The sequence below is a fragment of the Hemitrygon akajei genome, chromosome 2, assembly GCF_048418815.1.
Source record: "Hemitrygon akajei chromosome 2, sHemAka1.3, whole genome shotgun sequence".
Classification (NCBI taxonomy): domain Eukaryota; kingdom Metazoa; phylum Chordata; class Chondrichthyes; order Myliobatiformes; family Dasyatidae; genus Hemitrygon; species Hemitrygon akajei.
The window spans coordinates 126,550,084-126,566,423 of record NC_133125.1 but is presented as its reverse complement, the minus strand read 5'-3'; the positions used below and the strand labels follow the sequence as shown (position 1 = coordinate 126,566,423).

The window sequence follows — 16,340 nt, the reverse complement described above, 5'->3', positions numbered from 1 at the left end:
GGAACCAGTCTACTGATGATGCCTTAGCCACAGCACCACACACCATCCTCACTTACATGGAGAAGATGGATGCATATGCTAGAATGCCATTCCTGGATTATAGTTCAGAATTCAACACCATAATTCCCTCCAGACTTGACTGGTAGCTCAGAGACCTTGGCCTGCACCCCACCTTGTGCAGCTGAATCCTACACTTCCTATAGGATCGTTGACAGGTCGTAAGGATGGGCTCCCTTATCTCTGCCCTTCTGACCCTCAACACAGGTGCCCCCCAGGGTTGTGTCCTGAGTCTCCTCTTCTATACCCTTAACACCCACACCTGTGCTCCCACACACAGCTCCAATCTGCTTTCCAAATTCGCAGGTGACACAACATTGATCAGCCTTATTTCTAGCAGTGATGAGACAGCCTACAGTGGAGAGGTTGACACCCTGACACAGTGGTGCCTAGAAAACAACCTCTCCCTCAATGTCCAAAAAGCAAAAGAGCTGATTGTGGATTACAGGGTGAATGGAGACAGGCTCGCCCTGATCAACATCAGTGGGTCTGCAGTTGAGCGGGGTGAGTAGTTTCAAGTTCCTCAGTAGACAATTCACTGAAGATCTCACCTGGAATGTACACACCAGCTGTGTGGCAAAAAACACAACAGCATCTCTTCCACCTCAGGTGACTGAAGAAGTTCAGCATGAGCCCCCAAGTCCTCAAGATGTTCTATAGGGATACCATTGAGAACATCCTGCCTGACTGTATCACTGCTTGGCAGGGGAACTGCACCAACCTTGATCACTGGGCACTGCAGAGAGTGGTACGGAGAGCCCAACGCATCTGTTGATGTGCACTTCCCTCCACTGAGGATACTTATAGCAGCAGGTGCAGAAAGAAGGCCTGGAAGGTCTTTGGGGATACCTGTCACCCCAACCATAAACTGTTTCAGCTGCTTCTGTCTGGCAAACACTACCACAGCATTAAAGCTAGGACCAACAGGCTATGGGACCGTGTTTTCTACAAGCTATTAGACTTATAAATTCACGTCTGTACATTGTGACAGAGTCATAACACAAAGTTTTTTGCTCCTTCATGTTGTGGGATGGATGTAAGATTTAAATAAATTCAATTATTACAGTAAAATACCTTTACATGGTCTTGAAATGTCCCAAAATGATATTCACCCACTTAATTGGTTGTTACATTTCTGAAAAAACATGATAACAATTTAAAGTTAGCATTTTTGTAGGCAATGTAATAACCAATGAAGTTAAATACTGATGACAGCATAATGATTACCGGTAGTTCAAAAAGCTTAAAAACTGCAGATAGTGGGAATCTGAAATGAAAATAAAACAGAAAATGCTGGAAAAATTCAGCAGGTCAGGGCATGTGTGTCAAGAGGAACAAAGCTATAAGTAGCATAAGGAATTACTACTTTTAGCAAGTGAAGAGCCAATGAAATGGTATCTCCCATTGACCTGCTGTGACAATAGGCAAATCAACATTTGGGTAAACATTGCTTTATCAAATTTGTTTGGGGGTATATTTTTGTGCTTGCATTCCTGCACCACTTGGTCAGTCTAGTGATGAAATCATCTATATTGTTGTTGGGGGTCTGTTGCAGCTATGAGAGCCCAAAGTGTGCAGTAAAGATATTCCCTCCATTCCCCAAAACACTGTTCAAAGCCTCAAGTGTGTTTGTCATTTCAGATTTGTTCTTTAAGTGCAAAACATTGAAGTATTTCTGTCCAAATTCCCTCAAGTTCATGCAAAGCAGCATGAGTTTCATTACTTCGTCCAGCTCTGCCGCTGGTATTAAAATTGGTAGGAGTTTGATGTGGTATCGGAAGGTTTTCTATCGTTGCAGCCAGGTTCCAGTGGTCAGTTTTGCCATAGGTGCAGCCTAACATGGATTGGATACTTGGAATAGAGAGAGTATTCTTATTTTGACTCTCATTGCCAAGATGTTATGTATTGCTTGGAACAAGAAGTATAACGGAGTAGTATGAATAAATGTTTTTACTGAGTTATGCTAGTAATGGTACACGCTGGGCAACTTACATTTTGGAAACTAAGAATTGGGTCCGCTGAGATGAAATACATGCACATTCCAAAGCCGCGCTCAAAAGAGGGTGCCTCCTGCGTGTAGGAGGTCCTGTGGGTCAGCCACATGGGCACTTGCCACGTTCTTTAATCGATTTGTTTCAGTACAGAGGACATCTACAAAAGGTGATGACTCAAGAAGGCAACATCTATCACTAAGGACCCTCACCATCCAGGACATGCCGTTTCATTACTAGGGAAGGGGTACAGGAGCCTGAAGGCCCACTCTCAATGTTTTAAGAACAGCCTCTTCCCCTTTGCCATCAGATTTCTGAATGGTCCATGAACACTACCTTGCTCTTCTGCTTTTGTATGATTTATTTCTTCATTTCTTTGTAATTTACAGAAACTTTTTGTCTTGCACAGTACTGCTGCCACTTAGCACCAAATTTCATGACATATGGCAGTGATAATATACATAATTCTATGCTTTGAGTTGAGCTGTTGGGTGCGGTTTTCTTTGCTTTTCTTCAAGATTCAACATGATTCAAGATTCAGAATTTAAATTTATTTATTTTTTATGTGTACAGCGAAACATGCAGTGAAACATGTTGCTTACACTAATAACCAACACACCCAAGGGTGTGCTAGGGACTGCAAATGTTGCCACACATTCTGGCACCAACATAGGATGCTCACACTGCTTGGCAAAACATAACAAAAGCATAGAATGCAACAAACCACTGCAGCAATTCAAGGCCCATTCCTCCATCCCACTCACACACGTACACAGTCCAAAACCTCCGGCTGTCTTCAACATTTATCCTCCAGCAGACTTGGACTCAGACTCAGACTTACAGACCTCAGGCTTTTGACTTTCCCAATGAACTGATAGACTTCAGATTCAACTCTCGGCCTCGATCCTAGGCATCGACCCCAGGATTGCTGATCACCAAACATTAGGCCTCAAAGTCCGGACTTGCCAATTTGAAAACTCTTACCCACACGGAACTCTATATAATAATTCTGTTGTTCATTTGGAGATAATGAACCAGGCTGATACACCGTTTTCTGGGAGGTCTGGGGCAAATTTGCAAGTAGAAAGTTAGCACAGCTGTAATGTTTTTTTTCAGATAATCTTTTCAAAAATGTGAATTACATGACAAAAGTTATGAGACATTTTGTATTTCTTCAGGCAGAACAAAGGCCATTTGTGAGGCGCAACATCAATTTCATTTAAATTGAATTGCAGTAAAGAGTGAAGCCAATGAATGGGATGTGCAAAAGCAAATTTCATATTTCAGAATTGAACAATAAGAAATCCAGTATCTGGACGGTTAGGGACCTAATCTGATTGCTGTTGTAGAAGTACATTGCCTTGCTCTGGACTCGGACTCGGGCTCTTGAGGCCTTGCTCTGGACTCAAAAATAGGTGCAGCTGACCTCAAGTACTGCTGTTGCTAGCAGTTCTGACCTTGGCGAAACTTTGATCTTCTAGAAGGAGCTCCATCAAGCATTGATATTTTGGTTACACTTGCAGAAAATTGCATGAAGTGTAGGTAAAGGACACAAATGTGACAATATAGCCGGTAGTTTAAAAAAACTGCTGCTGTTTAAAATACACATCAGATTAGACAGTTTCTGAGGAGAAAGGATCCTTTGAATCAATAAATGAATGGCAATCAACCTGAAATGTTCCCTCTTTTCCTTTAGTCTTCATTTTCTGATTTTATTATTCCAGTGGGATCTTTGCTCATGTACCTTTGTGTCTTAATGTGACCTTAGCAGCCTGATACTTTCTGCCATGTCTGAATTATTGTTCATAAACTTCTGAATTGGCAGATTAATGTTTGCATAGTAACGTTAATATTAACAAATAAAATATGCTTCTTGAAATATGAAAGCCACTCTGGTCAATGCACACAAAACTTTAAGATAAAAGAGAGCTTCTTTTCTTCTGCCATCCTTTGAGTGGGCTGACCTAATATGGGAAGTAAACTTATTAAAGGTCCAATTACAGGGTAATATGCTATAATTTTAAAACATTTGTGCTTATTGAAATTGTTTCTTTTCTTTGAATAGCTGCATAATGAGGATGATTCTCCAGAGACAGCTGAAGCTGTGCAGTCAAATGTTCCCACAGAGTCTCCTCAGACAGTACTATCTGAAAGAGAGGTACCACCGCCGCCTTACAGCAGTGTGTCATTGGGAGCAACTGCGTCAGTCACAGGTGAGATTCAGAGAATCTTTACTGTTTCAATTGTTTTGTTAGTTGTATGCATAACTGGTAAGCTGTTGTTGCCAAGGTTTTGGTGAGACAGATTATAGTGGTTAAAAAACCATGAACAAAATATACTCCCCATGGTACTTTAGGGAGAAGCCGAAGTTTAATTCAGTGATGATGAAGGAGTGTCAATGTATTTCTGCATCAGGATGGTGTGTAATTTAAAGTTGAGGGTTGTAATGAGTATACTGTTCCAATATTTCCTATTGGTATAGGTCTTAGGTTAAGACGGAGATGTAGAAAAAGTCTTGGTGATTATCCCAGTCCAAATTGCAGTTTGTATATGTTGCAGCCACAATATATCAATAGTAGAAAGAATGAATGGTTATGGTGGTTGAAATATAGCAATTAATTGGTCTGGTGTGTCCTGCTTTGTGTTAAGCCTCTTAATAGTTATTGAAATGGTAAGTGGTGAATATTTAGTCACACTACTGACTTAAAGGTTTTGGAACAACTTCAGGAGTCAGGAAATCAGTTACTTACTCAAAGTGTCCACACTCTGACTAGGTATTGTCATTAGGGTGTGTGTTTCACTGGTCTACTTGAGCTTATAGTGCGCAGTGTCCCATCGAGATGTTGGGATGTGGAAGATTCAAAGATGGTATTGTTTTTGAATATCAATGGGCGGGGATTGAATTCCTTTGAAGAAGTTATTGGCTGAATTTATGTAGCATTTAAAGTGCCTTGAAAAAAGTATTTGGCCCTCACACTATTTTGACATTTTACTGTCCCATTTTCTAAATTTAAAATATATTGAAGTAAGATTTTTGAGCTAATCTACTAAACATAGTGCATCATGTCAAATCAAAAGAAAAATTCTAAAACCTGTCAATAATTTACTAAAACTAAAAACAAATGAGGCTGAAAAGGTATTCATCGCCTTTGTAATTACTATATTAACTTTCCTCAGGTGCAACGCTGTATATTATCTTACTAACTCACCCAATTTGTTAATGTATAAAATTGGAGGATCACCTGTTTTCAATTAAGTAATAAAAACAAATACTCCCTCAAGGTCCAACAGTATGATAGAGTTTTCAATAGAACAAACCAAAATGAAGACAAAAGATCATTCAAGACAAGTCAGGAAAAAAGATAATAGAGAAGCACAAATGTGAAGGAGGGTACAAAACCATCTCAAAGGCGCTGAATATACCTTGGAGCTCAATGCAGTCCTTCATGAAAAAGGTGGAAAAAATATGAAACTACAGCCACACTGCTTAGGTAAAGCTGCCCCTCTCCATATAGTGACTGGAGAAAAATGGTACTTGTAAGAGAGGCTATAATGATGGCAACAGTCATTCTGAGTGAGCTGCAGAAGTCAATGACTGCAACTGGAGGTGAAGTTCCTGGTTCCACAATCTCTAAGGCCTTGTACAAAGAGTATTTATGCAAGACTGGCAAGGAAGAAGCCCTGGATTTTATTTTAAAGCGTATACTTGCCTGTAAAGACTTTGCAAAGCATTACTTAGAAGATCCGGTAAAGATGTGGAAGAAGGTCTTGTCGTCAGATGATGCTAAGGTGAAACTTTTTGGCCTCAACACTAAGTGGTACATGTGGTATAAGTCTTAACACTGCGCATCAGCCAGGTAAAACCATCCCTACTGTACAATATGGTCAAGGTACTATGCTATTAGGATGCTTTTTAGCAGCATGAACTGGGAATTTGATAAGACTGATGGGAAGATGAATGTTGCTAACTTCTGAGAGATCCTGGATAAAAACCTGTTGGCTTCTGCCAGAAAGCTTAAACTGGAGAGGGTTTGTCTTTCAGCAGGACAACGACCCAAAGCAAACTGCCAGAGCAACCATGGAATGGCATCAAATGAAGAAAATTGATGACCAAAAGTGACCCAGTCAGAATCCTGACCTTAACCAATCAAACATCTCTGTCAAAACCTCAAGTATGCTATCCATTGCTGCTCCCCTACTAACCTGGCACAGCTCAAGCAATTTTGCATGGAAGAATGGGCATATTTTGCTTTATCACATTGTGCAAAGCTCAATAGAGATTTATCCAAAAATACCTCTGGCTGTAATAGCTGCAAGAGGTGGTTCAACTGTGGCAAGAGTTCAAGATTGTTGTCCACTGCTGCTTCCCAACTAACCTGGTACAGCTTGAGCAATTTTTGCAAGGAGGAATGGGCAAATCTTGCTCCATCACATTGTGAAAAGCTGATAGAGACTAATCCAAAAAAACTACTGGCTGTAGTAGCTGCGAGAGGTGGTTCAAATAAGTACTGAGCAAAAGGGGATGAAAACTTTTGAACTGCTGACATTTCAGTTTTTGAATTTTTAGTTTTTCATGCTTTACAACTTTCCCTGTTTTTTGGGCTCAACTGTGAAAAAAGGAGCATCTGATTCACAAATAAAAATTCTCAGTTGAATTGATCAAAATCCCTGATTGTAATATTTATGTGAACACAGGGTTGGGGTTGAATACTTTTACATGGGACTGTATGTTACTTAGAGTCATAGAGCGCTAGAGCGCAGAAACAGGCCCTTCAACCCATTTAGTACTTGCTGAACTGCATTCTGCCAAATCTTATCAACTTGCACTTGGGTTATAGCCCTCTATCACATTCCCAATCACGTACTTAATGAATGTATCACATTCCAATCATCTAAACATAAGAGTTACAGTTGAACCTGCATCCATCACTTTCACTGGCAGCTTGATCCACACTCTCTCTTTAGCAGGAGAGGCCAGAGTGGAGGTAGATGACTCTGATTAGAAAATTTGCTCCTCAGATCCCCCTTAAATATTTCACCTTTCACCCTTAACCTGTGACTTCTATTTCTAGTCTCACCCAACATACGTGCAAAGATCTTGCTTGCATTTACCCTGTCTATACCCCTTAATTTTGTATACCTTTATCAAACCTCCCCTCATTCTCCAGGTAATAAAGTCCTAGCCTATACTACCTTTCCCTATGACTTGGGTCTTTAAGTCCCAGCAACTTCCTTATAATTTTTTTTCTGTACTCTTTCAATCATGTACCCATTTCAATCAGACCACAGTACGTGCGCTTGCAACACTGTGTGTCAGACAGAGTGGTCAGCAGCACTGGGGCTCCACAGGGGACTGTCCTGTCTCCCTTTCTCTTCACCATCTACACCTCGGACTTCAACAACTGCACAGAGTCTTGCCATCTTCAGAAGTTTTCTGATGACTCTGCCATAGTTGGATGTATCAGCAAGGGAGATGAGGCTGAATACAGGGCTACGGTGGGAAACTTTGTCACATGGTGTGAGCAGAATCATCTTCAGCTTAATGTGAAAAAGACTAAGGAGCTGGTGGTGGACCTGAGGAGGGCTCAGGCACCGGTGACCCCTGTTTCCATCCAAGGGGTCAGTGTGGACATGGTGGAGGATTACAAATACCTGGGGACACGAATGGACAATAAACTGGACTGGTCAAAGAACACTGAGGCTGTCTACAAGAAGGGTCAGAGCCGTCTCTATTTCCTGAGGAGACTGAGGTCCTTTAACATCTGCCGGACGATGCTGAGGATGTTCTACGAGGCTGTGGTGGCCAGTGATACCATGTTTGCTGTTGTGTGCTGGGGCAGCAGGCTGAGGGTAGCAACACCAACAGAACCAACAATCTCATTTGTAAGGCCGGAGATGTTGTGGGAGTGGAACTGGACTCTCTGACGGTGGTGTCTGAAAAGAGGATACTGTCCAAGTTGCATGCCGTCTTGGACAATGACTCACATCCACTCCATAATGTACTGGTTAGGCACAGGAGTACATTCAGCCAGAGACTCATTCTACCGAGATGTAACACCGAGCGTCATAGGAAGTCATTCCTGCCTGTGGCCATCAAACTTTACAACTCCTCCCTCGGAGTGTCAGACATCCTGAGCTAATAGGCTGGTTCTGGACTTATTTCCGCTCAGCATGATTAACTTATTATTTAATTATTTGTGGTTTTCTATTGCTATATTTCTACACTATTCTTGGTTGGCAAGGCTGTAACGAAACCCAATTTCCCTCAGGATCAATAAAGTATGTCTGTCTGTCTGTCATGTTGGTATCTTTCTTGTAAGTAGGTAACTAGAACTGCACACAATACCCTAAATTAGGCCTCAGCCATGTCTTATATAACTTCAACATAACAACAGAACTCCTGTACTTGATATTTTGATTTATGAAGGCCAATGTGCCGAAAGCTACAACCCAATCTAGCTGTAACTCCACTTTCAAGGAATTATGGATCCCATACCCTCTTGTACTCCTCAGCGTACTTTTGTACACTTTGTAAGTACTACTCTGGTTTGTCCTCCCAAAGTGCAAAACTTAACATTTGTCTGCATTAAATTCCATCTGCCATTTTCTAAGCCTATTTTCCAGCTGATCCAGATCCTTTGATAGCCTTCTTTGTTGTCCACTGCGCCCCCAATCTTTGCGCCATCCTTTGGTAATTTACTTTACTACAATGTCATTCATATCATTAGTATAGGTGAGAAACAACAACAGACCTCCAATCAATCCCTGTGGCACACCACTAATCATAAGCCTCCTGTCAGAGAAGCAGTTGTCTACGACCACTCTGGCTTCTGATAAACCAATGTTGAATCCAGTTTCTTACTTCAGCCTGAACGGCAAGCAACTGGACCTTTTTGACCAGCCTCCCATGAAGGACTTGGTCAACGGCCTTGCTCAGTTCCATGTAGACAGTGTCCATTGCCTGTTCTTCATTTTCCTTGAAAGTCATTTTCACATGCTTAAATGTTGTCCAGGTCTGAATACATGTAAAACTACTTCATTATTTTAGAATTTGCAGTTTAAATTGGACTGAAATATATTTATATAACAATGTGAGTTAAGATTGCCACGACAAATTTGTTTAATTTATGGGTTTGAATACAGGATCTTCTACCATCTCTTTTGCCAGTCTTTAAGATATCTGCTTGTGTGGCTTTCAGATTTCCAGCAACTACAGTGTAATCTATCATTGTTTTTCTCTATCCCCAATCTCATTTATATTCTATTTAAATCTCCCTTAGATGATAGGCAATTAACAAATTACACCTCATTTTCATCTGGCAGCGCCATCATTTGCATTACGTTGGCATGTCTCTTTTGGGTCATCTCTGTCATAAGCAAGCCCTTCGTTCATCTCACCCTCTTCATCCTCGGCATTTTGAAGCATGCTTGATTTTTTTCCTAGTTCTAATCAATACATAATGATCCAAAGCATGTTGAGTATGTCTGGGAGTTTTTATTTTATTTCCAGTATTGAAAAGTGCTTTTTGATTAGTGGTGTTTTGGTGAAATGTCCTGCCCTGGGATGTTTCATTGTATTAATCTATAACTATCACTGTCTCTTTCCCACACATTCTCACTTTCCTGCTTATTTCTATTTCTTAATTGTTTTTTTTTTGTTTTTAAATTCTATTTCTGTCCTCTTTCATTTATCTTTCCTTGTAGTATGGGTGGCGGGCTGGAAATGCGTCTCTACCAAAGGCACTCCTTCCCTCTGCTAGTCTGCAGGGCAGGGTCATGTGAAGTCATGGGAGCAGGTGGTGGATATTTGTATGAGCAGTTGGTACATATCACAAGTCTTGGTTATGTGACCACAGACGCTAGGCAGCCAGTCTCTGAAGAGTTTAATAATGACTGGGGTCACCTGTCTTGACCAGTAGAAGGCAATGGCAAGCCCTTCTGTAGAAAAATTTGCCAAGAGCAGTCATGTCATGAGACTGTGATTACCTACATCATACATAGTGGCACATAATGATGATGTACTACAAGTATTCTATTTCCTGTTGTTCATCTCCCTTTCCTGCGTTTACTGCCAGCTTTTCTTCTGAGGCTTCATCTTCCTTCTTGATCCAGATTTTATTTTTTGTGTTGTCTTCTGATCCACACTTTTTAGACTCTTGTGTGTTTTTCTAGTGTACTGTATGTGGTCTTGTTTTCTTAAAATCAGTTTTGTGCTTAATACCCAAAAATTACCAGTGGTTTAACCCATATTACTAAGCTTGATGACTAGCCCAATATGGGCATTTTTGTACGGCTGAGCCTGTAGTACACCGATCTTGATTATGCTGATAAATCCTGGTAGTTTTGAACAAAATTACTGACATTTACCTGTTTAATTGGAAGCAAGTCTGGGAGAAGTCCTGAATCTACTGACAGATTAGAACACTATAGGATTATGTATGGAGCTCTGCCTTGCTGTGATTCACCATACTGTAGAATAAACTTTGGCATCAATAACCCAAACTAATTTCGATGAAGCTTATTGAGTTCTGATTTTTTTAACAAAAATGTAGGGTTTTTTTTACTTTTTTTGTTAAATAGTTATTTTTTGAAAATATATTTATTGTGCTTAGATTTTTTTCTGAAACCAGAGATACTAAGTTCCTTCACAACTTTGACAGCTAGCAATACAGTTTAAGCTTTCTGGCAATACAGTTTAAGTTTTGGAGAATGGTCTGTTTTTAGTAGTCCTTTGAAGGTTCAGTGTCACTTGGGCCATAATGCTGAAGTTTCTGGGCACTTAATTACGGTCAACCTTAAGAGTCCAGTCCAGATAATAACAGCTATAGTATGACCTTTGGTAGCAATTCCAGACAACAGGTCTCTAGTGGGATGAAGTGCGAAAATGAAAAATATTTTTCTGAATTGTTTTTTTTTGATGAATGGTCTTCAACCTGTAACATTAACCATGTTTCTCTTTGCAAGGATGCTGCCTGACCTGCTGTGTATCCAGCTATTCTTGATTTTATTTATAAAACCAAAAGCACAAAATTATGTTAGCTGCTTGCACTTCTTAAATCTAGATGAAACTAGTCGGGTGATGTGTGAAAACAATGAATTTTTTATTAGTAAAGAACACAGTTTATTGTTTAAACTTGGTTATTGAAATTTGTGGTGGGAGGTGGAGAAGCATAAAGAAAAATACTTGGAATTTTGAGAATAATTATAAACAAGTAAAAATATGTTTAGAATTCTCTTTTCTCGTGGTAACAAGTTAGACTGTAAGGAAATCGTATTTCAATTTCATCGACATAGTTTATTACATAAATATAACAGTAATTTGTTCCCTCACCATCATTATGAAGCTATAACAAAATGATGTCCCTGTCTATCTGATCAACAGAAGCAGACTTACAGAATGACCTGATGCCGGTGCCACCTCCTTATAGCGTTGCTACCTCCCTACCGACTTACGATGAAGCAGAAAAAGCCAAAGCAGCTGCAATGGCAGCTGCGGCGGGAGAAGCTGCACAAAGAGTGAGAAATATTTCATTTTTAAGTGTAATGTATGGAAACGATAGGTTTGATATTTGCTAACTGATTCACTCCAACAAATAAGATAGATTTATAGAATGGTTTGGTATATAAGTTTTGAGTGAGAACACGGGAATACTAAATAATAGTGAGAAACAAATTACAGTGCCTTGAATAAATGTTCAGTCCCCAGTCCTGTGTTCACATAAATAAGAATTACAATCAGGGATTTTAATCAATGCAATTGAGAATTTTTATTTGTGAATCACATGTTCCTTTTTTCACAGTAGAGCTGAATATCAGCATTTCAAAAATACTCATCCCCCTTTGCTCATTTCTTAGTTGACCACCTCTTGCAGCTATTACAGCCACTAGTCTTTTTGAGCAAGTCTCTGTTAGCTTTGTACAATGTGATAGAGCAAGATTTGTCCATCTCTCCTTGCAGAATAGGACTCTGACTGGGCTACTTAAGGATGTAAACTTTCTTCATTTGAAGTCACTCCGTGGTTAATCTGGTAGTATGCTTTGTATTGTTGGCCTGCTGAAAGACAAGCTTCCTCCCCAGTTTGAGCTTTCTGGCAGAGGCTAACAGGGTTTTATTCAGAATCTCTCTGTATTTCACAGCATTCGTCTTCCCATCAACAGAACCAGATTCCCAGTCCCTGTTGCTGAAAAACATTCCCATTGCATGATGGTACCTCTACCATGCTTAACAGAAGGGGTGGTGTTATCTTGCTGATGTGCAGTGTTAGAGTTATGCTATATGTACAGCTAAAAAGTACATATCCTTGCCCATAAAGACTTGGCAAAGTGTCATTTAGCAGATACTGTTAAGATATGGAAGAAGATCTTGTAGTTGGACGGGACTGAAGTGGAACCTTTTTGCCTCAACACTAAGCAGTACCTGTGGCATAAATCTAATATTGCACATCAGCCAGGTAACACCATCGCTACAGTACAGTATGGTGGAGGTATCATAATGCTACGGCAATCCTTTTCAGCAGGAGGGACTGGAAATCTGGTCAGGGTTGATGGGAAAATGAAATCTGCTAAACACAGAAAGATTGTGGATAAAAACCTGTGTGCCTCTGCTCAAAAGCTTAAACTAGGAAAGAAGTTTGTCTTTCAGCTGGACAATGACCCAAAGCACACTGCAAGAGCAACCATGGAGTGGCTTCAAATGAAGAAAATTGATGTTCTTGAGTGGCCTTAACTTGCCTGACCTTAACTCAATCAACTATCTCTGGCAAGACAGTGAGATTGCTGTCTACCTTCATTTCCCAAACAATCTGATGTGTCTTGAGCAATTTTCCAAGGAAGAATGGGCAAATCTTGCTCCATTGCATTGTGCAAAAGTGAGAGATTTATCCAAAAAGACTACTGGTTGTAATAGCTGTGACAGGTGGTTTAACTAATTACTGGGCAAGAGGGGATGAATACTTTTGAACTGACATTTCAGTTTTCGAGATTTTAGTTTTTCATGCTTTAAAATTTTTTCCTGTTTTTTGAGCTCTTCTGTGGGGAAAAAGGAGCATGTGATTCACAAATAAAATTTCTCATTTAAATTGATCATTTATGTGAACACAGGGTTGTGGGCTAAATACATTTTCAAAACACTATATATGGATAACACAAATTTCGGATTTAAAAAACTATAGTGAAATTTGATGTTTTACTTAGAAAGATATAATTTATTCAAAGATGTAATTTACTACTTGTGATATGTGCTCAAATCGGGTGCGCAGTACAACACAGTAACCTAGACTGAAATTCTTAATCATGTTGGTCAACTATGCATGATTTGAACCATTTCTAGTGCTGTATTACTGACCATAAAGCTACATTACTGACTAATTCATTGTTTGTTGTTGAAGAAATTGTGAATATTTTATTAGAAAGTATACTCTCCAGTAATCAGTAAATACCTTACTTATAATTCATGAATTTAACTTGAAAATTAGTTTCTTTTAAACTATTTAAGCAAATATAAAAATTTTGGTAATTTTACAATTGGACTACCTATGAACGTTGTGTATGAAACATCACCTTCTTTGAGATTTGAATACTTAAATGTCAAATGGTGAAATGATTTAGCCTTAACTTATTTGTACTGTCCTTTATTGTCTTGTGTTTTCCTGCTTAACACCTGCTACAATGGACAGTTTAGGGAACCTAGGAATCTGTTTGATGAAATTCTACAAGGTACATCTCAGGTACAGTTCCTTCATGTGTAAATGACTATGGAATTCTTATGTTTTTATTTTCAAAAATGTTGTCCGTACACTTTACAACTGGATGCTACAGTTTTATCTTGTGTTTGCGTGTTGTACTATCATTCCACTCACAAAGCTGTTTTGTTGCTGGTTAGCCTTATCTTGAGCTCAACTAGTTGATGAATAAAATGCCTTTTAATTGACTGCAGTTTGAAATTGCACATTCTACAGATCTGCAGATGCTGCAAGTCAGTCATTTTTCCTGGTAGTAATGTCATTTGAGTATTAGTCATTCTTCTAAGTAAAAAAAAAGCTAATTTATTTTTTTCTGTTTTGATGACTGTCCAATGTTAATACTTTTTAGGTTAAAACTTCAGTGTTTTCAATGGGCAGCATTCTCTTCCTTCCCTTAAAGAGCTTGTGGTAGTTAGGTGAAATAGGTTTCAGTTATTGTTTCATTTTGAGAATCTGTAATAAGGTCTGAATTTCACATTAAACTATGAATGCAACTAATGAACAACGAGATTAAATCGCCAGAAATATATTGAAAAAAATGTAATTTCCTCTTATAGGGCTTAGCATTAGTTATAGTGGTTCATAGATCTCCATGCTTACTGATGATACATTGAACGTATTTTTAATAGTTAGTTTCTTCAAACATTTGTTGAGTAAAAGAAAAATTCAAATGGAATATATAGCCTACTGAAACATGAATAAAGCCATGCTTGTCTGGAGTATTTCCAAGTGAAATGGAATATATGTACTGAAATATGAATCAGGCCGTGATCAGATGGAGGAGAACTTCCAGCTCAAGTGGGATATATAGAATACTGAAATGAGAATCAGGCCATGTTCAGGTAAGGCATTTCTAGTATGCTACCAAAAAAGGAAGACACCTTTCTTGTATTATTCAGCACGTTATTATTTTGACTATGACTTTGTGAATGGTATAATCTAATGGAATGTGGAGAGGGTATTTGAGAATGTGGCACATTAAATGGTAGGACCAATGGTCCCCTTAATCCAAGAGATTTAATGATTGAAACAAAAACAGTGAATTGGAGTTTTGTTAGTTAAGGGTTCAGAAGGAAGCAGGGAGCAGGTGGCTGGGAGAGGGTAATTAAATAAAGATTTAAGAGGATAAATTAAACAAGATGAATGCAAGGAAGTAAGATTAAGTTGGTTAGTTCTCTTTCTGGATTATTCTTATTGATTAGCATTGTTATGACCGACTAAAACTGAAGCTGGAACTGAGAAGTATAAAAGTCTTTATTTACATAGCAGAGCTCCGAGAGAGTGAGCAAATCCAGGAGAACCCAAGAGAATCTCACTCTCCTGACATGTTTTATACTACAACACAAAAATAACAAACAATTAACTACAATTTCAATTGCTATAATTACCTTCTAAACATTTTGAATTTAGTTACATAAATTTACAGAATTATATGAGAAGGCTAGAGTGAGATGGACACTGTGAGATTCAAATGTTGAAAGGCTATTTGATGATCTTTGTTCCTAAAACCTCTTTGTACATCAGTTAGTCCAACAAATCAGCAGGATTTTTAGGCTATTATTATTTTAAAAAGCCTGCAATGTTAGCTAGTTATTCTAGCTTAACTGATATGACGGTGAATATTTAAACATGTTTCCTTTAATTTGAAAAGATCAAATTACTTGTGAGCAGTAATGGTAAAATTGTCTTTCAGTCATTCTCATGGTCGGATAGTGTCCAGCACTGCAAAGTTGAAGGATTTGTTACGTTGCAAGATTCTCACAATGGTTGGGCAATTTTTATCTAATTGAATCAGCCGGATCTAAAGAATTAAAGGAATAGTTACACCTTTTGGATTTTCTGAAAACTGAGCTGAAAGAACTGAAAACTGAGCTGATTTTCTGAAAACTGAGCTGAAAAAAATTATGTATTGCCCTGATAAATGGTCTTGACCTGAAATGTTGACTTTTTATTTCTCTCCATATATTCTGCCTGACCTGTTGAGCTCCTCCTGTACTTTGTGGGTGTTCCCCAATATTTTCAGCATGTGTAGAATCTCTTTGGGTGACATTTTGTAATTTGGTTTTATTGTTTTCCATTTTGGAGACCCCTCTACCATATTCCATATCTTAGAATGTAGACAGCTAAGGTATTTTTATGCCATATCAAATTTATCCAGTTTTAATTCTATTCCCTTCAGTTTTGTGTTGGAGTATTCCTGATTAGTTTATTGGTATGTCAATTTCCTTATGATTGGAGAAAAGAATTGTCTCCGTTTTAGGATTTGGGCAGGGAACTGTCCGGGTATATGAGTTGCAGAAGCCTTTATGTGGAGCTGAACTCCAGGTTGCACTGTCTGACAATTTTTTAATGGAAATCTCTTCAGGATCTCTAGAGCATCCAAGGAGATCATTGGTAATGCATGGTCTTCTGGGTTACCTTTTGATTTCTAGATGTCAGGAGAACTTCAGTGTCTGATTCTTCAAAGTTTAAAAATAAACCTCATATACTACAGAATAATGTGCAAGTTGGATAACTTGAAATGGAAGTTTTTGTAAAATTTACTATTCTT

The 16,340-nt window shown here is 38.8% G+C and overlaps 1 protein-coding gene across 3 annotated transcripts in view; it reads left to right on the top strand.

Annotated features, from left to right (window-relative positions):
• Positions 1 to 16,340, top strand: part of ndfip2 (Nedd4 family interacting protein 2) — a 79,764-nt gene that overhangs the window by 28,093 nt on the left and 35,331 nt on the right. For 2 of the 3 annotated variants that reach the window (XM_073027455.1, XM_073027436.1), the window contains exons 2-4: positions 4,114 to 4,261; positions 11,431 to 11,564; positions 13,724 to 13,774. In XM_073027455.1, the coding sequence (XP_072883556.1) occupies positions 4,114 to 4,261; positions 11,431 to 11,564; positions 13,724 to 13,774 (333 nt within the window). The remainder of the gene's footprint in view (positions 1 to 4,113; positions 4,262 to 11,430; positions 11,565 to 13,723; positions 13,775 to 16,340) is intronic. The other variant, XM_073027445.1, reaches the window with a different exon arrangement.